At 39.0% G+C, this 24,026-nt stretch overlaps 1 protein-coding gene across 2 annotated transcripts; it reads left to right on the top strand.

The window, feature by feature from the left end:
- The first annotated feature begins 1,737 nt into the window (after positions 1-1,737).
- On the top strand, positions 1,738-23,508 carry LOC125234488 (transmembrane protein adipocyte-associated 1 homolog). 2 transcript variants are annotated; one of them, XR_007178007.1, is made up of 7 exons: positions 1,738-2,069; positions 2,140-2,435; positions 5,194-5,448; positions 14,524-14,710; positions 17,039-17,168; positions 17,599-18,006; positions 18,189-23,508. XR_007178007.1 is itself a non-coding variant. In XM_048140748.1 (6 exons), the coding sequence occupies exons 1-6, from the start codon at positions 1,972-1,974 to the stop codon at positions 17,716-17,718; spliced, it is 1,086 nt and encodes a 361-aa protein (XP_047996705.1). In that variant the 5' UTR covers positions 1,738-1,971; the 3' UTR covers positions 17,719-23,508. The 2 variants fall into 2 exon arrangements, 1 of the variants encoding a protein (XP_047996705.1); XM_048140748.1 differs by having other exon boundaries at positions 17,599-23,508.
- The last annotated feature ends 518 nt before the right edge of the window (positions 23,509-24,026 follow it).

Genomic DNA, 24,026 nt, shown 5'->3' with positions numbered 1-24,026 from the left:
GGGTTCTAAGATTGGTAAATGGCACTAGCACTTTAATAAAATTAACGCGTGTCTCACAAACGGTCTAGGATACAAAATGACGACTTTTATATAGGTATAGGTTAGGTTCGTTAGGTATCTTCAAAGTTCAAAGTTTTTATTGTATATAAGAATCAGGTTACATTGCAGGTCGAAATATACAATTATACTTTCAGTTACACTGAGACTTTACCTTTTCAGGCATATATACATTTATATCTAAACTTACATATAAACATTATTATGTGTAACTTAAATAATCATTGACTGAATAAAAACATCTTTCGATAAGCCACAGTTTTACGTTTGATTTAAATAATTTTATATTCATGTGTTTGAAGCGATCAGGTAACTTGTTGTAAATTGTGATACACATGATATAGGAATTTTTTGCGGTAAGTGACAAGTTTACATACGGCTTAGGCAATCTATGTTTATACTTAGGTCTAGTTTCTCTGGAGCATACAGTGTTTTGAGCTACAAACAGATATTTCTACTTATGGACAAAAATGGATGCTTCATAAATATAGAGGCAGGGGAAAGTAAGTATGTTATATTTTATAAAATATGGACGGCAGGACGGCCGAAGGCCAAACTGCACAGAATAGGAGCCCCGCATAAGCGGGGCTCCGTCGATATCGCTTTCTGTCTCTGGCGCCTTAGTAATGCTACGGGAAAATTTTGCAACTTTGCACCACTCTAACTCCTAAATTAGTAGGTTTTAAAAAAAAACTTTAATTTATAAAAGATGCTTATTTTAATGCATTCTTTCAAATAAGAACAAAAAAACGTGAAAAAAGTCCCAGAATCGGGCCCCTTTTGCTATACTCTGACCGCCCCTGTCTATACTACTGTAAAGCTAGAAACATACTACGCGGACGCCCGTCGTAAATCGACCGCGGACGGGGATCTAGATAATTAATATACACTTCACCGTGCACACTATCGGTCGACAGACGTGGACGTGGCCTTGAGCGCATGGACGTCCGATCGAAATCTGGCTCGCTGGATGTTTTGTTCCGTGCATACTAACCGGTCGCGGTCGCGGTCGATTTACGACGGACGTCCGCGTAGTATGTTCCTAGCTTTATGTTTGACGTTATCACGTTAAACTACCGTCCGTAAATCGACTTTACAGACAACCAATTTTTTTTATTTTGTAAGTAATTGCTCTTTGCAGCATTTTCTATTGAGATTTCAAGCTGAAATTATAAAACACAGGGACTAAATAATTGTTAATTAAAATAATTCCCAAATTGTTTAATGTTATAAAAAAATTATAGATGTGTCGATAACTTGTACTCTGGCAACTCTTTACACAATAGACCATAGACGTTTAGGTATATTTTTTGACAACTACTCAAATGCAACGAAGGCACTCAAATTTGTGTGCCAATTCAACTATCAAATTAACTTAACTTAAAGAAAATCGTTACATATTATCCTATCATTATATTTAATATTATCATATTATATGCCACTTTTTTTTTAAATTAAAATAATCATGTCAATCATAAATGATAATACGTACTGTAATTTTTCGGTATGTTTTATGTTTTTGAACGTCTATGACCACACAGTGATATGATTGGTCAAAAGAACGATCGACATTGGCTAAACCAATAGTACCTCAAGGTTTTGAACAAAATTGTGGCAAAGACATCAAATAAAAAAGTAATATTTTATATACAGAAAACTACGTACGAATGATTTCCCAATCTGAGCGATGGCAGTAATTTTCGCATTGATAACTTGTTACATCGCTCATACGTTTCGTAATTTTTAGCACAGTAGAAAGCCAGGATAAAGGAAACTGAAGTGTTATGAATAACAAACAATATTGGAAGATGTTGACGTAGCGCAGTGGGAGAGGTATCACTAACTCGATTAGGTACTCAAATTGAGTTATGATTCCTTTGCATAGGGCTCCAATATTTTTCTAATTAGAATAAAATGTGGCACATGGATGTGATGAACGGGTCCGATTTGCCTCCAGTAAGCGAGGATACATTTTGTAAACACATTTTAAATTCGAGGATAAATAACTCAAGGTAAGCAGCAGTGGCCTTGTGCGGTTTGTTTTTATGTTTGTTTTTGTGCTCACTTTGGTTTTTGTTACAGGGTCCGTATTTGGGATCTGATTATACTGATACCGAACGCTCTGTTCGTGCTTTTCCTAGTAGTGAGGTTCAACAAGGCGCAGCTGAAGCTGCGAGCGACGAGTAGCCCTATATTCCTGACTTTTTATTCGTTGGTGTGGGGCAACGTTATAATAAGTGTGGTGCGATGTGCGGTGGCGATGACGCTGAACGCGCCCATGCCGCTGGGCGGGCAGGTGGACAAGGTGCTGTGGGTCATGGTGAAGTTTTTTTTATTGGCCACCGAGATGAGTGTTGTAATCTTCGGATTAGCATTTGGTGAGTGGACTTATTATGTCTAATGTTTTTCTTACAGTTTTGGTTTTCCTGCCATTTATATTAGAAATTTGTATTTATTATTTTATGTTATAATTGTTCTGTATGCTGCTATGGACACAGTAGACTTTCAACCGTCCAAAGTTATCAATTTTTGTTAACCATTTTCGTTACAAAGCCTGTATCCAAAGCTAATGTCCTTCTCTAATAAATTGTAGCCGTTTTAGTGCTACAGTGCAAAAGGTGACTACTTACCATAATCAGAACAAAACCAATTCTCATCATTTTCCTTGGCTTGGATCTTAGCCTATATCGTTTACAATTGAGTCACCCAGTAGCTGTGGAAAAATGTGTTTTCTTACTATTCTTACTAATAACATGCCCTATTGGCCTGCTTTAGCATAATTTTTCTCTGAACTGTGTCAACCACAAAATGATCATTAGGATCACTACCATTTAGCAATAGTTACGTAACTTTGAGTAAAAAACTCTTAGATTGCTTGAGCAATATAATCAGTGAGCAATTAGTTTTACATTATTTATCTCTTTAGCTATTGAACAACATTTACTATTAAAACATTATTGAAGCCTTTGAACAACATTTACTATTAAAACAATGCAATTTAAATTTATAACTATGTTAAGTGCTTAATTACCATATAGACCGTGGCACTTTCCGATTTTAAATTCATCAATAGATAGCATATTGATGAATTTAAAATCGGAAAGTGCCACGGGGTGGGACAACATACCGACTGTCTTTTTAAAAATGGCAAGGTCTGAGGTTGTACCCATCATAAAGCACCTCGTTAACACTTGTTTTGACTTAGGGACCTTTCCAGCCCCTTTGAAACAGGCAATTATAACTCCTGTCCATAAGGACGGGGAGAGAGACAGCATCAATAATTACAGGCCAATCTCAGTGCTCCCGGCGATATCTAAAATTATGGAAAAACTTATAAATGTCAGGCTGCTTAACTATTTAAACAAATTTAACATTATTTCTTCTTCCCAATATGGCTTCAGACAAGGGACTTCGACTGAGGATGCTGTCACTGGACTCTGCTCTCTAATAGTTGAACAACTTGACAAGCGAGAGAAGTGCTTAACGGTCTTCTTAGATTTAAAAAAGGCCTTCGACACTGTCTCTCTTCCCATTCTTATACAAAAATTGGAAAAAGTAGGAGTAAGAGGAACTCCATTGTCTCTCTTCAAAGACTACCTTAAAAGTAGAACTCAAAAAACTAAATTAGGAAATTTCATTAGTGAAGCAAAAGAAGTTACATGCGGCGTTCCTCAAGGTAGTGTACTCGGTCCTACGCTATTTCTTGTATACATCAACGATTTGTGTAACATGGAAATAGAAAATGCAAAAACCTACTCTTATGCCGATGATACAGCTGTTACTTTTATTGGTAATACGTGGGATGAAGTGAAGTTTACCGCAGAGAAAGGTCTAAAACAAATAGGAAAATACCTAAAAAACAACGTACTGACGCTTAATACTGAAAAAACCAATTATATTTGCTTTGGCATCAGCAATGAGTCTCAACCAACTAATGACTACACCATTAAAATTCACAGTTGTAACAATATCACCGGTAACTGTAGCTGTCCTGCTATCAAAAAAGTAGAACAAACGAAATATCTAGGTATATTTATAGATCAACGCTTGTCCTGGTATCCACACCTTGAACATGTTTCTGGAAGACTACGTAAACTGACATATATTTTCAAAACTTTAAGAGAAGTTGTACCAAAAATGGATACAGAATCTAATCTGACCCGTAGAGATATTTTGAAAGAGATTTATGTATCTTTGGTTCAGTCAGTGCTAACATATTGTATACCCGTTTGGGGAGGGGCGGCTAAAACGAAATATCTTCAGTTAGAGCGCTCTCAAAGAGGAATAATTAAGGTTATGTACTTCAAAAAACGTACTTTCTCCACAAAAAAATTGTATGATTTATCTAAACTCCTTACTGTTAGACAACTTTATATTAAAAACACGGTTTTGAAAGTGCATAAGTCTTTGCCATATGATCCTAGTATACAAAACAAAAGAAAAAGAAATAATGTTATAACAATCTCGAAACCTGGAACACAATTTGCAAGAAAACAATACTCTAAACTGTCTAGTCACCTTTATAATGTTGTTAACAGGCACTTAAATATATACGAAAATAATTACCATCACTGCAAAAAAGAAATTCCTAAATGGCTACAAGAAAAAACCTATAATGAGACTGAACAACTCTTAAATCTTTGATCCATACACACACAAACACACACACACACACACACACACACACACACACACACACACACACACACACACACACACACACACACACACACACACACACACACACACACACGTGCGAAGATACGCACACTTGTATATGGTATCTTACACCTTTAACTGTAATCTGAAATCTGACATCTTCTGTATTCTCCTATTCTGTAGGTAAGGGTTCTAAATATATACGTGTACCTTAGATATATATTAAATACATGCTGTACTACTTTCGTAATCAGGCGTTGGATGAGCGGGTCGTCTCAACACAGGCGCTGTAAGCCTAAAGAGAAGTCCCAGCAAATTGTATAAGCATATGTTATTATTTAAATAAAGATATTTTTCATTTTTCATTTTCATTTTTTCATATTAAAATGAGCCCGCATTACAGACATTGAAGAGAAAATTATGTTTTGATATTGTTTATCTTTTGAACATGCAATAAAATTACAATTTATGTTTTAGGTCACATGGATAGCAGCAGCAGTATAAGATATGTCTTGATGGCAACATCATTCATATCTCTAGCTTTCACTATAACTCAGGGAACGCTAGAGTTCATGAAGACTGACGATGCCACTCTGATAGCGGGGGATACGGACTTGTTTGAACATGGTGGAGTGCTGTTCTGGTTCACTTTATCGCTTGTGTTTGCGTTCATCTATTTTCTGATATTGATATTGCCATGGACACCACTGAGAGAATATTTGGCCTTACCAAGTAAGTTTTCATTAGTTCATATAATCTTTAAGTAATGCTTTTCATAGTTAAACTATACTGAAATAGGCAAGGGCGGATCCAGCTTCGTCCCCAGGGGGGGGTCACGTAGTAAATGTGTGTGCCCAGCCCAGGGGGGGGGGTCATGACCCCCATGACCCCCCCACCCCTGGATCCACGCATGGAAATACCTAAAATGTTTATTAAAAATAGATCACCTATCAATAAACTTAGGTATTGTCAGTCACATCCATGCAAGGTCATAGTCACTCTGTGGGACTCCAGCCGAGTCGAAATTTGTTAGTGGTTTTAGATTAGTGCTACTGCATTGGTTAGTCTGTCATTGCGCCTGGTTCCCTGAGTTGGGTCGCAAATAACCAACCGGGCTAGTAACTTTATCTGGCCTGCGATAGAGATAACCCACCTTTTTGAACTAACTAATAAATTAAAGAGGGATGGGTGGTCTTATCTTGCTGGTGAAATACCGTACCACTCATATTGTAGTCTGGCAAGATAATTAAGTAGATTTCACGCTACCAGTACACTTCCGTAAATAGCAACATGATAAAGATGTCCACTTCTGTTGCTGTACAGTGTAGATACACATTCTTTATTACGCTCCGTCTTGCGTGAGCGACGGGCGACGCGACGCGATGCGACGGCGATGGCTCAAGGTCATCGCGTATCAATCGCGCGAAACTTCGGCACTAGCATTTTGGTGATTAGAATCACAAGATTCGCCGTCTTTCACAATGTGCAAATGGTCTAGCGGGTTTGACTTCTAGGTGGAATCGTTTGCGCCATGAGTGTCGTGAGTTCGAATCTCGGCTCACGCAATCTTTTTGCATTTTTATTTACTTTTTTCTTTTATGTTCTACTAGCTTTTGCCCGCGGCTTCTCTTGAAAGACGGACAAACAAACAGACACACACACACTTTCCAGTTTAATCAGTATGGATTATTTGATTTTGTTTACCTGCTTATTTCTTTCTCTAAGATTCTACTTTCTTATTTTTTTTAAAGAACTCCGGGTTTTATACTAACAAGGAAAGTTTTAAGTAGCACACAATAATATTGCATTTTGTTTTTATTAACTTAATGTTTATTTTAATCCATACTAATATTATAAACGGGAAAGTGTGTGTGTGTCTATTTATTTGTCCGTCCTTCACGGCAAAAATGAGCGACGAATTAACGTATACTATTTACTTATAACGAATGCTATTTACTTAATGTTGAAATGAAAAAATGTCATACAGTGTAATCCAGTGTTTTTTAATGCTGCCATCTAGTGTCGACTGGCATAACCACTACACTGAGCCCTTATTCCTTAGAGCGTTCATCAATTTCGTGAAATAGCCATTGATAGATAGATGGCGTTGGCGCTCGGTACGCGAGCCACCGGTAACGCAACACACAGGCAAGAATGATCTTGATAGTTTTGAATTAAATTGCTAGTAACAATTCTTTTGGTTTCATGTGTTAACTTTTTTGTAAAGTTTACAAGAGATAATAATATATTATTATTATATGGTACCTACTAATTGTAAGTAACTTAAAATAAACAGTTTCAAAGAGCTGAGCTGTGTGCAAAAAATTACATGTGTTATTGGCCCGGCTAATGAGATCAAACATGGTCGAGTTACGATAAGTAGAATAGCAGTTCTGTTATTCATTTCCTGACTCGATCATGTGACCTTGGACATCATCGAGATCGACGCTGCTCATCAGCCCAAATGTAATAAGCCCAAACATAGTGGAGTTATTATGAGTAAAATAGCAGTTTTGTTGACCATATCCTGACTCCACCATGAAAACCAGAACCTCATCCTGGGGGCCGGTTTTTGAATCTCACATATGGGATTTGTCACTAAAATACCGGTTGAAAACAGTGAATTGCTTAGTATTTTCAGTGACAATTTTCTGAATTCGAACGCGTGAGACTCAAAAATCGGTCCCCTGGTCCCGAAATATAATAATAATCAAACTCTCATCAGATTTCAAGTAAAATTTCTTGGATAAAATTGCATGTGTAAAAATCAGGCGGACCGTATGCCTGTTTGCCACCAACAGGATCAAGATTTGTTTAGTCGCAGTACCTATACAGCACTTCTCAGAACTATCTAGCTGCTTAGCTTACGAGAGCACGGTGCGCCGGACTATCGAACGTAGGTCCACTGTCTATGAGCGCTGGGCGCAGACAGCAGTGAGCGGGCCCGTGTCAGCAGTGTATTTTATTCGAATTTTATGTGCTTTAAAATAGTACATTACGATACAAGTGCGTAAAAAAGGAAGTTCGAAACGAGTGGCGATAAATTAAAACACGACCGAAGGGAGTGTTTTAAATCGACACGAGTTACGAATTTCCTTTTCGCACGTGTATCGTACGACGTTTTTCAGTACAGATGAGCCTCCGAAGTTTCGACCTGTTATATAATGAACCACTTCTCGAACTAGTGCGTAAAAAAACGACCATCTGTACTGAAAAATATCTATCGACACAAAGGTATGTCTTATATGTATTTTTTTTTATATGGCAACAAGAAGTTCTGGTTTAGGATAATATTATTATTTAAGAGTTACAATAAATGCAGGAATCGCAGGAATTACAATGAACGCCCCTTAAAGAGTAGTCTAATTATATTTTTTTTTGTATGGGTACCTTTCCTGGTTAGTATAAAAGCCGGAGTTATTAAAAATTAAATAAAAATAAGAATGAAGATTCTCACAGAAAGAAAAAAGTAAACAATCAAATAATAGAAAATAAAAGAAACAAAAATAAAACTGCAAAAGCACGCCTCAGCCGAGGTTCGAACTCACACCGCTAGCGCGGCGTCCAGACGTCGAAACCGCTAGGCTACGAGCCCGTTGTTATAACTAGTTAATTTTGTGATCCTATTCACCAAAGTCAAGTGCTAGTACATATTTTCATATTTTTAGTTCACACTTAAATTTTAATATTTTACGCAGACAATCTCGTATCACCGTGCACATAATCAAAGGCTGTCAATACAAGTTACAAAAGTTGTAATTTCCTTACTTTTTAGGCACATTACTCCTTTGGTCAACTTATGTTAATTTGAATATTTTGAATTTTTATTATAAGAAAATATAAAGAATGAAATGTGAGACTAGTAATCAATCGTTATTTCTCTAGTCCGACCTCTCTACGTATTGAATTTGCTTCTAAAAATCAAATAGCTTGATCGCGCGCCCATCGCCATCGCATCGCGTCGCATCGCCGTCGCGGGCCGTCGCGGGCCGTCGCTTACGCAAGACACTCCCATATGAACACAGCGGTTTGATCGCATCGCGTCGCATCGCGTCGCTTAACATTCGCATGTTCATCGCCAGTTCGTCGCGTCGCATCGCCGTCGCGTTCCGTCGCCCACCTAAGACAAGTCCATAGAGATAGAAGGTTTGATTTCGTCGCATCGCATCGCATCGCGTCGCCGTCGCGGGTTCGTCGCTCACGCAAGACGCGGCGTTATAATGTGTATACAAAGTATAGTTCAAGAATTTATTGTTGAGACAATCCATACTGGTTCATAAGGGTTCAACTTAGTTTGAACAGTCTGTGTATTAAAGAATTAAATAAAATTGGCCCTAATTTTGCTTAAAACTGATATATCAAAGAATTATAACAGACTAGCTTTTGCTCGCGGCATCGCTCGCGGTAAATTTGATAATTGCGGCATGCTCCATGCAAACGTTTTAGGTAAGTGGAGGTTAGAAAGAGACAAAATGTAGCCTGATGTCACTCTCCATCCCTTCAATTTTCTCCTCTGAGAATATCTCGTCAATTCGTCGTTCCGTTTTGCCGTGGAAGGCGGACAAACAAACAGACAGACACACATTCCCATTTATAATATTATAGAATTAAATTAGTAATTAAATTTAAAAAAATATATATAGTATAGTAGTAGTAGTAGTAAAACACTTTATTGTACCAGAAAATAATACAACACACAGGAAAAAGAGCTTATTACAAGTACAAAGGCGAACTTATCCCTATAAGGGATCTCTTCCAGTTAACCTTTGAGCAATTGAGGGAGAATTGGAGATGGTAGGCATACAGTACAAACGGCGCAGGAAACGGATTCTAGGTAATAATAAATTATAACTTACACTAACATGCATATGCTATATGTGCTATAGTATAGCATGGATATGAATTTCGCTGTCACTTAGCTATAAGTTTGTACATACTATTTATTATTTGATTATAAAATTTATAAGTTATATATTTATAATTTCATATGTTTAGAACTAGGCAACATACAAGAAGTAAGTACATACACGCTATATCGAAGCAGTAGATTATAGCTTAACAGTGAATAAGTTAAGAAAAGTTACGTTTGACGAATATTATGAGCATTAGAGAAAGTTCGCATTAGTTGCGTTAGAGGTAATTTCCATGATGCTCATTGTACATGCCACCGCCCACCAATCACCATACCCTCTAGCACAACTTGTCTTGTCGCGCGCCGAGTCCATACTTGAAGTGGCGCTTGATGTATGTACTCGCGATAGCTAAGATATAACGAAAAATCAGAGATTCTCTTTCAGTATAATTCTCACTTTGTCTCTTGCCATAAGGAATTAAGGATGCTTAGACAAGTAATTCGCATAAAGATACATACGAGCAACTCTCGTAATTATGGTAAGGTGGGAGCTTTGGCTAGACTTCAACACATAATTATGATGAATAGAATTATATCGATTATCGAAATTGGGACAGTAAGTAGTAAGTACCAACATCGTATTGTTTTATATGTATTGTATCTTGTTTATCACGAATAAATGATTTGTATTGTATTGCAACATATTCCCAAAAGGGGTAGACAGAACATATGAAACTTCTCAAAATTCAATGCAAGTTGAAAGAAAACCAAATTGTGATATTAGTAATTATTATAGAGAGTTACTGACAAAGCAAAATGTGTAATCACTAATCACTGTGCATAGACTGCCATCTCTCGACACAGGCTTAAAACTTTTGAACCTCAGTTTTGACAATTTGGCCCATATTCTTAGCAGGGATGTTGCGGATATTCGCATCCGCATCCGCACGCGCGGAACTTCCGCATCATTTTCAAAATCCGCATCCGCAATTCCGCATCCGCCTCCGCAAAAATCAATACGGAGCATTCGCATGATGCGGATGTTGAACAGGTCGGTACAGGAACGACTTAGACGCGGCCCACGTGCACGGTAAATTCACCATTGGCCAATACGAGTCTCGTTACACCAGGGGCGGCTCACTCCGCGATTCTATCGCCGCGCTACAAGTACATGCTGGCGGCCGCGAGTTCGCGGCCTAATCAGGGGTGGCGCGAGTTCTCACGGAACGCACGTTCGCACTTTCTATTGTTACTTTACGTCGCGAGTTTTTTTAAAGTTTTATATGCGATGTCCGCGTGTGAATGGCTAATGGTGCTTAGTTAAATAGACATCATGAATAAAATAGGACAATCTTACACAGATCTACTATTGATTAAGTCCCACGGAAAAGTTCAATGAGGCTTGTGATGTTGGGACTTAAACAAAAATATATAAATACTGTATATATATACCTAGAAAGTACCCAAGACTGGAATATAATAGCATACATTTCATCTGAAGTATTAATTCGTTTTAATCCATAGGCAACCCTATCGTCCGACGCTGCGCACGTGCGGCTCGTTTCTTTGTTAGAATTTTGTAGGCATTTAAAAGGCGGCATTTCGTGAACATCAAAGCAGTGGGCCTTCTGTACTTGTACTATTATATATTCTGTGGTTACACGTCTGTGATTCGTGGATCGCGGGATTTTTTAGTATCGTTGGCCCACCTTTATCTTAATTTCTAAGATTTTTAAATATGAAAGGTTATTTTTTTGAATAAATATAACTTCTTTGATCAAATTTTGTGTTTTTAATATGCCTGAGTAAGTGCCTATCCTCACATTCGCATCCGCATCCGCATCTGCAGATGTGGGACTTGAAAAATCCGCATCTGCATCCGCATCCGCGGATGTCAAAAAATCTGCCTCCGCAACATCCCTGATTCTTAGCTTGATATGTGTTAAAATGTCAAATGTTAATATTAGCGCCATCTAGCCGAGCGTTCCCCAAAGGTCTATCTAGGCCACCATACCTTTTTCTTTGGTTTGGGCTTTGAGGTACGTTTTTTTCTTAGACTTTATCCGTCTATACGGAGTTACATATGTCTTTGCTTATTAGTTTATTTTGTCTTGAAGTGACAGTTGTAGACAGAGAACTCGACGCTATTATACTTTATTAGATATCTTTATTGCTGTTACATATTCATTTGTGTAACACATATTTATAATAAAAATAATACATTATAATTAGCACCTAATTTTCACGCTATACTCGCATATCAACGTAATAGAGATTATTTTAATACTCTATTACGATTTATTGAAATGACTCATTTAAACGCGTTACACTATTATATTACTACTTACAGTCAACCAATCTGAATCCTAGGCCACTGTAGAACCCTTTCACAGTAAAAGTCAAAGTGACTGCTATAGTAAATAAAGAACGGTGTCAATACGACAGGGTTCTAGAGTGGCCTAAGATTCTATTTGGTACGTAGTTTTATATGGTTTAATGATTATTATTCATTGCGATAACAGTATTGTAAACAACTGGGTAACAATTCATTATAAATCATTTATTATTGACTCATATCTCACAGTGGTATTTAATTATGTAACTTGAGGCATAGAAATGTTTAATAAACTTTTTTTTTTTCTAGACAGAGAGTCCGTTCTGTATTTTATGTTATGAATGGTTGATGCGTAATTTGCATAGGTAAATTGCCTGAGTATAGTAATCGTATAAAAGTGTAAAGTGGCAAAACGAACTTCGTGTCTATATTTAACACTTTGAACATGTCAATGAACGATTATTTTTACACTACTTAAAGTCTGTTATAAATAGAATGGAAAGCTTATCTCCTTTTACAGAGTTTTTGGGTTTATGGGTTTATTGTAATCGGACATTATAGATCCACGCAGTGGAATTAGTGGTGGAATAATCAATTCCTCACATGATCATCATCATCATCTCCTCCTAGCCGTTTTCGGCTACGGCAACTGCATTTTATAGATGAGAGCGTTGCTGGTGTGCCCTCAGGTGACTGACGAAGCCAATTTTTGCTACGAATGTGCGACCACACTCGCGGCAGGTCAGCACCCCTCCGACATAATTGGAGGTAATAGCCACAGATGGTCTGGCTTTTAGCTCGTCGCGCTTAGCGTCGAGTTCTGTGCGCCTTCTAGCTTCAAACTGACGCACCTGTGTCTGCACGGTATGCCTCCACCGTGGGTGATCACTGATCACTGACCAGGCCCCGTAGCCGAATGGCATTTCTACGACGCGAAACGAAAACGAAACGCCGCGAAAGGTCTGGCTCGCGCCAATACGCAAGAGCGATAGAGATAGATATCTACGAGCGTTTCGTTTCGTGAGCGTTTGTGCATTCGGCTACGCACGCAGACTGCCAAGTCGTTGGCTCTATTATGAACTCTCTTCATATGTCGCTTCAACACATCTTTGAACCTCACATGTTACATATTGTATACTTATCATAGCACATTGACATATTACACTCTAAGGTATAATGATTGAGATTATAATAATTAAGCATGTATACCTTTGAGAGACCATTGTACTAAGATGGAGGAAAAGTTGTAAATAAACGATATGTTCATATAATATACATACTTAAATACATAGAATAAACGAATCCCTAATCCACCATTGCGGTCACGACCACGGCTGAAAGTTTCAGCCTGATTGTATGAATTTGAATACGTAAATGTATCTGCCAAGCCGTAAATGTATGTGCCAAGCCGTAAATGTATGTGCCAAGCCGTAAAAGTATGGGCCAAGAAAATTACCGAATGGACACCAAACATAGTGCGGCGTGACGGCAGACCGCGAAGGAGATGGCGGCACGATCTTGACGTCCTTCGAAAAGATTGGCCAAACATTGCCTTAAACCGAGACGCGTGGAAGAAAGAGAGGGAGGCCTTTGCCCAGCAGTGGGACACAACAGGCTAACAAATAAATAAATGTATGAATGTCCGGCTCGAACGACCATTGTTTGATATCTGAGTCTAGGTTTATCTATAACAACTACCTTCGCCAGTTGGTATGTGATCTAAATATAGATTACAACTGATACTTTATGAAACAATTGCCATTCATAAGCGCTTGTTTAGGTACCTATTTGTAAAATACTACATAACTCTTCTGTTGCATCATATATGACCATTTCATATACAGTTCATATGTAAGACATTAAACAATCACTAGACTATGTTAGGATTTCTGTTATTGAGTTAAGTCAACAATCCTGTACGGAGCTAAAATTATAGCAGGCGTACCTACTCCCATAGTAAATTATAATGTGAGCGCTATGGTGACCAGGCGGGCAAGCACGGTCGCGTGATAAGCGTATCACGTCAGTCCGTCCTTCTCGCACTATTTTAATGAATTTTAACTGCTATACGCACCGACGATAGGTAGGGTTTATAGGTAATCCACGATAAGTTTGCAACGATTTTCACAGCCTCGCCAGTGCGGATGTTATTTTAAACGTCAAACTTTGATGAAATTATGACGTTTACTTAAGTCTTGCAGAGGCGGGGGTATTAAAAGCTTTGCAGACTTATCGTGGGACGATGATTCTATCACATTAGTGTGATATGCCCGCAGAAGTCAACTTAAGTAGGTTCCAGGGGGCCGATTTTTGAGTGTCACGGCGTTCGAATTCAGAAAATTGTCACTGAAAATAATAGGCAATTCACCGTATGCAACCGGTATTTTAGTGACAGTGAGACTCAAAAATAGGCCCCCGGACAGAAACGGCAGCGCAGTATTTCTTCTCTGATGGCCTGTTCGCTAATTTAGGCTATAATGCTTTTATGCGTAACAGAATTTAACTGACAGACTAATTAAATGTCATTATTATAATTACGTGCGCTTTCCGATCTCTGTTCGTCATCATACTCAAGCTACAAGTTAAGTCGGTAATTCTAAACATAATATTCTTGTTACAGCGAAACTGTCATTCTACCTATACATCCTCCTACTGGCACTACTCGACGCGACGCAGGCCGCCGGCGCGGGCATGTTACTGTGGGGCCCTATACCCTCTGGTCTATGCGTCGTGGACGTCACCACGTGGCTGTACTACTCTCTCTACACCCCGCTAGTCTACCACACGTTCCTGAGCGAGTTCTTCAGGTAACTATCCTACTGGCGACGCGGGCATGTTACTGTGGGGCCCTATACCCTCTGGTCTATGCGTCGTGGACGTTACCACGTGGCTGTACTACTCTTTACACCCCGCTAGTCTACCACACGTTCCTGAGCGAGTTCTTCAGGTAACTATCCTACTGGCGACGCGGGCATGTTACTGTGGGGCCCTATACCCTCTGGTCTATGCGTCGTGGACGTCACCACGTGGCTGTACTACTCTCTCTACACCCCGCTAGTCTACCACACGTTCCTGAGCGAGTTCTTCAGGTAACTATCCTACTGGCGACGCGGGCATGTTACTGTGGGGCCCTATACCCTCTGGTCTATGCGTCGTGGACGTCACCACGTGGCTGTACTACTCTCTACACCCCGCTAGTCTACCACACGTTCCTGAGCGAGTTCTTAAGGTAACTATCCTACTGGCGACGCGGGCATGTTACTGTGGGGCCCTATACCCTCTGGTCTATGCGTCGTGGACGTCACCACGTGGCTGTACTACTCTCTACACCCCGCTAGTCTACCACACGTTCCTGAGCGAGTTCTTCAGGTAACTATCCTACTGGCGACGCGGGCATGTTACTGTGGGGCCCTATACCCTCTGGTCTATGCGTCGTGGACGTCACCACGTGGCTGTACTACTCTCTCTACACCCCGCTAGTCTACCACACGTTCCTGAGCGAGTTCTTCAGGTAACTATCCTACTGGCGACGCGGGCATGTTACTGTGGGGCCCTATACCCTCTGGTCTATGCGTCGTGGACGTCACCACGTGGCTGTACTACTCTCTACACCCCGCTAGTCTACCACACGTTCCTGAGCGAGTTCTTCAGGTAACTATCCTACTGGCGACGCGGGCATGTTACTGTGGGGCCCTATACCCTCTGGTCTATGCGTCGTGGACGTCACCACGTGGCTGTACTACTCTCTCTACACCCCGCTAGTCTACCACACGTTCCTGAGCGAGTTCTTCAGGTAACTATCCTACTGGCGACGCGGGCATGTTACTGTGGGGCCCTATACCCTCTGGTCTATGCGTCGTGGACGTCACCACGTGGCTGTACTACTCTCTACACCCCGCTAGTCTACCACACGTTCCTGAGCGAGTTCTTCAGGTAACTATCCTACTGGCGACGCGGGCATGTTACTGTGGGGCCCTATACTCTCTGGTCTATGCGTCGTGGACGTTACCACGTGGCTGTACTACTCTCTACACCCCGCTAGTCTACCACACGTTCCTGAGCGAGTTCTTCAGGTAACTATCCTACTGGCGACGCGGGCATGTTACTGTGCAAAACTGGCCGTTACGTGTACTGGCCGATGAGATCTTAAGCGGAAATTACTGAGTCGTTCGTCGGATGAAAACAATATCGCTTGCCTAACAACCCCAAACTTTCCATTAGGTGACCGCATTTTGTGAACGACGCAGTGTAATTGCCGCCTTGTACTGACACTCTACTGACGTGTCTCCACCCTCGCACAACTTTATGACAATTATGCTTTATGTATTGCCTTAAGATGGCAGAAAAGTATCAGCGCCATACTCGCGCTTGCGAGGTGAAACTCATGAGTGTGGAGGTCTCTATAGGTAGTTAAATAAATAAAAATAAATAAATAAATATTATAGGACATTCTTACATAGATCCCCATGGTAAGCTCAAGATGGCTTGTGTTGCAGGTACTCAGACAACGATATATATAATATACAAACACTTATATAACACATAGGAGACATCCATGAGTTCCATGACTCAGGAACAAATATCTGCGCTCATCACACAAATAAATGCCCTTACCGGGCCCACCCGGCATAATGCTATGTAGGAGTTTGTTAGAGAATAGTAGGCACCAAAGAGCGAATTCATATTATTTTCGTAATGTTCCTTCTGGATTAGGTCAATGAAACTTTTGTATGATGCACAATATAAATTGGTTTATGTTTTAAAAAAATATGGTGTTTATACCAAGAGCCGAACTTGTTATACAGGGTGATAAAAAAATTTGTTCAATTTATTTTTAAAGAATGTTTATGGTTACAAGGGTCATATTTTTTTTACACATAGTTTTTAGTGCCATTAATGTTTGTACAAATTTTGGAATAATTAACTTTTGTAGTTTCGGAGAAAATAAATAAAACAGTTTTGGGGTTAATCGGGGATTTTTCACCCCCAGGGGGTAACAGGGGGATGAAACTTTGTGCAGGGATTACCTCTTCAAAAGGCATCATTTGATTACAGTGTCGACCCAAAAACGCTGGGGGCAATTTTTCTTAGCTTATCCTGCTATACCCTTTATAGTGTTGTTAATTATTTTACAGTGTATCTCAGCCAAGCATCATGTTCTCATACAAGGCGCAAATGGATGAACCTCTGGACGACGACCAAGTATCGCTGCCGCACCAGCAAAGCTTCAGCTCTCTCAAAACGGATTCCGATTACATCTACCAGGTAATATATTTAACCCAGGGAGGGAGGTCCCTGGGACATAACAAGGGAAAACATCACGGAAACTAGACCAACAAGCTGTCAGAAAAAAAAGCAAAATTAAGAAAGTTTTCACTTTTAACTCTGGAGTTTGTAGGACTATCCAGCACTAGAGTCTATGAATTTGAGTTAATTTTCAGTTTTTTCTTATTTAATATCGGAATCCTGGGCCTGGGGCTTATCAGAATGAAAAACAGACTACCCAGACACCGCATTATGAAGCGTTTACAAAGAGCGCGAGATACAGTATCTCATGATATCGTCATCTCAGCCCTTTATCGCCCACTGCTGAGCACAGATCTCTCTTCCAGTACGCCACTTCTCTCGGTCCTGAGCTAGTCTACTACTTTCGACTTTGCATCCGGTTACCAAACACCCTGTATGTAATTTCCAGCAAAGCAACAGCGTATACGACAGCACCCTCTTCGAGGCCGGCGGCACGACCCCCATGAATCCCGTGTACTCCGCCTCGCTGCAGAGCCCGGACTCTATCGCCTCCGCGCACTCCACATAACGATAAGGCCCTCCAAAGATGTAGTCATAACTTAGCGTAGGTCACCTCAAGGTTAACAATGCGGACAAACTGCCAAATAGATGTATTGACGATATATATGTTATGGATACATATTTTTGGCTTGTCCGCATATATATTTAATACCTGTGCGGACGACGTTTTTGGGACTAGTGTGATGTATATTATTTTTGACAGAAGTAAACTCAAACCACGTGATAGAATAACAGTTTGAGGACCCTAATTAGTCCAAACTGCCAATTCACCTTATTACAATGGAGGTGATGAAAGGTATGAAAGCACTCTCTTCGAAGCCGGCGGGGAGTAAAGCCACGTTATAAAATGACAGTTTGAGGAACGTAATTTGTCGATTTGCAATGAATTATTATGAAAAAATATGTTTGAACTCGACTGTACAACATTTTCTAGTATCAAAGAGCGGTCGTATCATAGAGATAAGTTACAGATGAAAGTACCCTCTTCGAAGCCGGCGGCACGACACATAACGATAAGGTCCTCCAAAGGTGTAGTCTTAACATAGCGTAGGTGAGCTCCAGGTGTTTAATATAGATACAAACAGCGTGCCAAATATATGTATAGACGACATTACGTTGAGGTTGTTGATACATATTTTTGGCACTTTGTCCACATATATATTGAAATACCTTGACTGTAGGTGCGGACGACGTTTTTGGGACTAGTGTGACGTATTATATTTTTGACAAAAGTAAAACCGCGTGATTAAATAACAGTTTGAGGGCCCTCATTCGTCCAAACTGCCATTTCACCTTATCACAATGGAGGTGATGAAAGGTATGAAAGCACTCTCTTCGAAGCCGGCCGGGAGTAAAGCCACGTTATAAAATGACAGTTTGAGGAACGTAATTTGTCGATTTGCAATGAATTATTATGAAAAAATATGTTTGAACTCGACTGTACAACATTTTCTAGTATCAAAGAGCGGTCCTATCATAGAGATAAGTTACAGCTGATAAGACAGATTTTAGTTTGAACCCAGAACCATATCAACATGCAACAAATTAGGTATTATAGATGAATTAATCGAGCAATTTAAATAAAATATTTTTACCCCAAAAACGTTAACGTCTGCTTAGTACCATCATAGACAAAGAAATAAAAAGACACACAGAGTTAAAAATACTGTCAACGAATTTATCACGGTTTCTACAGCTATACTAAATGTCATTGTAACTCTTTAAACAAACATTGTGTGAAGCCATACGGCGCCATCAAGTTCTTTGCAATGTCTACAATAGTTTTAGCCGCTTTCTGTGTCTTATTATTTCTTGTCTATATATCGTGTAACGATTAGGTATAAACTAGTGCTACTTAAACTTATCTCGATCCATTTCTAATATTATTTTCTATTGACCATTATGTAAATACATTTATTTTTGTGATATCGTGAGCCAGTGATCAAACGAATGACCAGACTGTGACACCGTTTCTGCTTAACTTTAACGCGGTTACACAGATAGGCTGGATTTAATGTCACGCGGACCGACCGCGCGAAGAGATCCGCACCGGACTAATATGTATTACGTTCAGGGAGTGTTTTAGAGTAAAGCGGACGGGTCTGCGCGGACGACAACATGAACTTCATACAAATTGGTCGCGCTGATCGCTCCGCGTGGTCAGTCCGCGTGACACTAAAACCAGCCATATATCGTATGTGGCTCGGGTTTGAGAGCGAGAAAGGTGACAAGCTGATAGCTTTATCCAAAGGATGTTTATTTTACTGATAATTAGCACTATTTCACTTAAATATTCACCTCAAAAATATCTAAGGGCAGAAAAAAAGCATCCGTTGTAGCGATTTTCCGCTCGCACACCGGAGTTACATCCGCATCTGTACACCGCGTAATATAATGTTATATAATGGATCCATCCATGTGACAGTAGATATATATTAGCAGCTTAAGATAATATGTAAACAATGCTGTGACATAGTGATTATTGTAATCTTCAGATGTTGGCTTTTTGCTTGAGATTCTATGCGCTTGGACTTTGCAAATTCGAAACTAAACCATTCGCTGTAGCGTAAGGTACTTATTTAACTTTAATATTAATACAGCTCACACGTCGAAGTAGATTAGGCGAGTCCATACAAACCGAGCAGCAGGAGGCAATTGCGCGGCAAATGACTTATGTAGACGTGCCTCGGCCGACGCAACACGCTCCGTTGAGGTAAACTCGCGCGATGCAAGACACAACTACATTTGCCGCGCCCGAGGCAATTGCCTCGCGACACTGCTCGCTCGGTGTGGACTGTGTACCTGGCCTATTTCTATTATTTTTTGCTCAGTATATTGTTATTATTGTTTGGTATAATTTTACAAAATATTTTTTTATTATTTTGCTCTCCTTAAAAAGCAGTGAAACTGCGTCGATACATGGTCAACTTTGAATTTAACCCATATTTATCCGCCTATAATATGTAGGGTATCTGGATAGGTACCTGTCATTGATAGTGTAGATATACGTCATTGATTATGGTTGGTAATCATTGACAACTAGTCAGCCATTCTAAATCATGTTTTCAATGAATTTATTATACTTATTATATTTATTTGTTTTTTACTGGAGGATTACCGCGCAATTTAGCTATCTGAATCTTTTCCACTCGAATATTACAATTACGTATTTTATGCGAATGCAAGCCCAGCCCACTATATGGTATGAGTTTCAAATTTGCAGTTAGTAAAGCAAAATCCCATTTCGATTCTGATTCTAATCCCTCCAATAAGATAGGATAGCTATCAAGTCAATTGATAAATGGTGACGCCTTTCAAAATATTTTAGGACAACGCTAACTTTTCTTAACCAGTTCAGTTCACTTATAAGTGACATAGGTCTAAATCAATATAATGGCAATTATTTTTTTCCTCATTAGCACTCACTTTTGCAGTTTTATTGCTACTTTTGTATTGATATAAGGTTAAGCGTGCCAATGATTGTAAATAGGCGCGTTTTAATGTTTGTAATGCGTAATATAAGTCAGAAAAAAGTGTAAAGGTTGTTGGGTGAATATAGCACATAACTAATCATAAAATACTGGTAATACTAGCCTGGTTTAGTAAATTATTTCTAAAGATAAAATTTCACCTACTTGAGTAAGTAAATTTTAATAAACTTCTACGTTTACTTTAGATCCAAAAAAATGTACCTACCTGAATGAATGATTAATAAAATAAAACTATTTGTTCCATGACTGTTGACAAATAAATACTTTTTTCTAATAGATTGGCAGTGATCAGGTTGGATAGGCCCCCAATTTGGCTCTTTTCGGTGTAATAAAATTAGGAATGATATTTTAAAGAGATCTATTGTACTCGAAATTTAAAGGCTTAATGGAAGATAATCTCAAATTGTTATTGTCTAGATATGTTTGACTAAAATGGTTGAATTTATTTACAATTACATTATTTGTATACAATCTTTTGATCAGAGTTGCATGAATGTTAGATTTATAAGACTTAGTATTTCTTGCGTTCATATCATTTTGTTAACATATCTTGATTGTTACGTAGTTAAAATCAAAGCAATAGATATATTCAAAAGTTATGTGCAAACTTTAACTATATTGATGACAAGTATCAAAATGACTTTAGACAAAAATCATTCCTTTTTAAGATGGACGTTTGTAATTAAGGCCCATCTACTTTTAAACAAGTTAAACAAAGACCCAGTGTCCTAAAATTAATCATTCTATTTTAAAATTTATGACTCCACACTAGGCTTAATTTTTTTGTAATTTAACTATTAAGTCCTTTACATTTTTCACTATTTTGTCCTTACAAAAATAACTTTAGACCACCGAAACTTATCTAATTCAGATTTTTCATTTATCTTAGAGTCCAGTGTAACTTATTTTAAAATTCACAACACTACCTGTATAAACCCTAAGGTATCCTAAGGTCCAGTATTTTAGCTCTAGCTAGAGTCTAGAGAATAGGCAGAGTAAGAATTCATCTCACAAGCCATTTACTATAATCTCATATCCACGAATAATAAGATTTAAACATTTCTATTAAAACAGTGCAGATTTTTATAAAACGTATGATTGAAATTATTTGAAGACACGATATGGCAATTTCATTCTCTTGGCATAAGCCACACAGTGCGAGGCAATTTCCTCGCGCGGCAAACGCGCTATGTAGATATGCCTCGGCCGACGCAGTTCAGACTATACTGACTCACCCGAGGCAGTTTGCTCGTCAGACTATACTGACTCACCCGAGGCAGTTTGCTCGTCAGACTATACTAACTCACCCGAGGCACGTCTAGATTGGACGTTTGCTGCACGAGCACATTGCCTCCGCTCTGTGTGGAGACGAGATTTTAATAGATTATTTGATTGTGCTTGTATCAAATAATTTCAAATGATACTCTAGGTAGTTGTTTAAGTACCGATATTTCTTTAGTATGGTAAAGTTTATCATCTATGTAAAGCATTCATTTCTTTCTAACTTTTTAAATGTGAGAGAGATAGATGCTTTTCGTCGATGATAATGGTATCTTGTAAATTGTCTAGTTTCGCTAAGATAGTGCTGTAAAGTGTATTGTGATTGATACCAATTGGTTTTATATTGTACTGTGATGGTATGCCTACTAATTTATTTTTGTTGAGTTTTCTAATTTTTTTTCTGTTTAATGAAGTAATCTCGAATATTGAATCTATTGTATTAGAAGTAGTGGACTTAAGGTTGGTGATTTCTATTTGGTTTGCGCAAAATAAAAACTTAACCAGACCTAAGGCTACAGTGACAGAATGTGAAAGTGTCAAATTTCTATTAAATTTTGACGTGTCCTGACGCTTTCACACTTTGTCACTTTAATGTCGAGGCTGAGTTAGTTGAGCATTTCTTTTTTTTTTTGCCAATAAAAAATTTTGATTGTTTTAGGGAATTTTAGGTCAATTGTACTTAGAATCACGAGTACTTTCAATCTCACTGGGAGACAAAAAGTGTCCCAGAATTTCCATCATATATTTTTTTTTTTTCAAAAATATCACACCTCATAAAAGTGGCAAAAAAAAAGAAATGCTCAGTTAGCCTTTCAGTCCTTTCACACGTCTTAGTGTTACGCCTGAGTGGATGCTCGAAGCGTTCGGTTCGGCGGGGCGGGCGGGCGTGCGTCCATCCTATGTAGCGTCGACTCAGGACACTTGTATGACATGCACGCAGGCCGCCCCGCCCGCTGCACGCCCATTATGAGCGTGCACTCACGCCTTAGGGACCGTCCACACTCATAAGACGCATGTCTTGCGGCGCGCAACGGACGTCTCCGCCGCGCCGCCTGGGGGCGCGTCTTACGTCCTTCCTATACAAAATGTTCTGAAGAGACGTTTTTTGAATTACATTCAGGCGGCGTGTCGGAGACGTCCGTTGCGCGCCGCGAGACACGCGACGCTTTGGGGACGCTACCTTACACTTACTTGAGTTACTGTAGAAAATACTCAGCTATAGGTAACAGTGAGATGCAGATATCTTTTGTATTTATCTGTATAGCTGCGTCCCTTTCATCGGTTACTTAAAGAGTAAGGTGTGTGAAGCGTTTTAAACAGGCTTTCATCACATCACATTACGCTTTAGGTCTGGTAGAGGCTCATATACATTGATTCCTTTATCAAATTTAAAATTCTGCCTTGATTTTTGAATATGGAATTTGACCCAGTGTATACACGCCCTAAACTTTAAAGCTTATTTTACATTATAAATCACGAAACGTCGAAGCTCATTTAGAGTAGATAGTTTAGATCGCGTTTCGATATTTTGCAATCTGACAGTTCAGATCTGTCATGTCTTGTCAGTAATCAGTTTGAACTGTCAGATTGCATACAATTTTTTTCAAGATTATGAATTTTTAAGACTGTATAGGCTGGAATGTTTGTTTAGATTTTTAGATCGCGTTTCGATATTTTGCGCAGTCAGATGTTTATGGTCAAGGATAATCACTTTTATTTAGATGTAAGCAAACAATATTTGTCAAAGAGAGATTTATAAAGAGTATAGGCTGGAATGTTTGTTTTATTTTTTACTTCCTTACCTTCTAATATCCGATTAAGGAAGTAGGTAGGCTCAAGCCCTGATTAGACATAGGGAATATAGGGTAATTTATCTAGTAACTACTAAACTACCTACTGGGTAAGAGTTCATTTTTAGTAGGTACAAAGTATTGGCGATTTATCCTATAATTCCCCACTTTGCACAATTTACAGCAGAAATATATGGCGCGACAGCCTGGCAAAAAAAGGGTAGGAAATAATAGGGGCGCCACCATCTATGTAA

The sequence above is a fragment of the Leguminivora glycinivorella genome, chromosome 16 (genome assembly GCF_023078275.1).
Source record: "Leguminivora glycinivorella isolate SPB_JAAS2020 chromosome 16, LegGlyc_1.1, whole genome shotgun sequence".
In the NCBI taxonomy this organism is placed as follows: domain Eukaryota; kingdom Metazoa; phylum Arthropoda; class Insecta; order Lepidoptera; family Tortricidae; genus Leguminivora; species Leguminivora glycinivorella.
This window is presented reverse-complemented; position numbering and strand designations above follow the sequence as displayed.

Bases quoted from the DNA above. Each gene is read 5' to 3' on its own strand.
- LOC125234488 (XM_048140748.1), top strand. From the start codon at position 1,972: ATGTGGCACATGGATGTGATGAACGGGTCCGATTTGCCTCCAGTAAGC. The intron at 2,436-5,193 runs GTGAGTGGACTT...TTTATGTTTTAG, and splicing joins AATCTTCGGATTAGCATTTG to GTCACATGGATAGCAGCAGC. The intron at 14,711-17,038 runs GTAACTATCCTA...ATTATTTTACAG, and splicing joins TTCCTGAGCGAGTTCTTCAG to TGTATCTCAGCCAAGCATCA.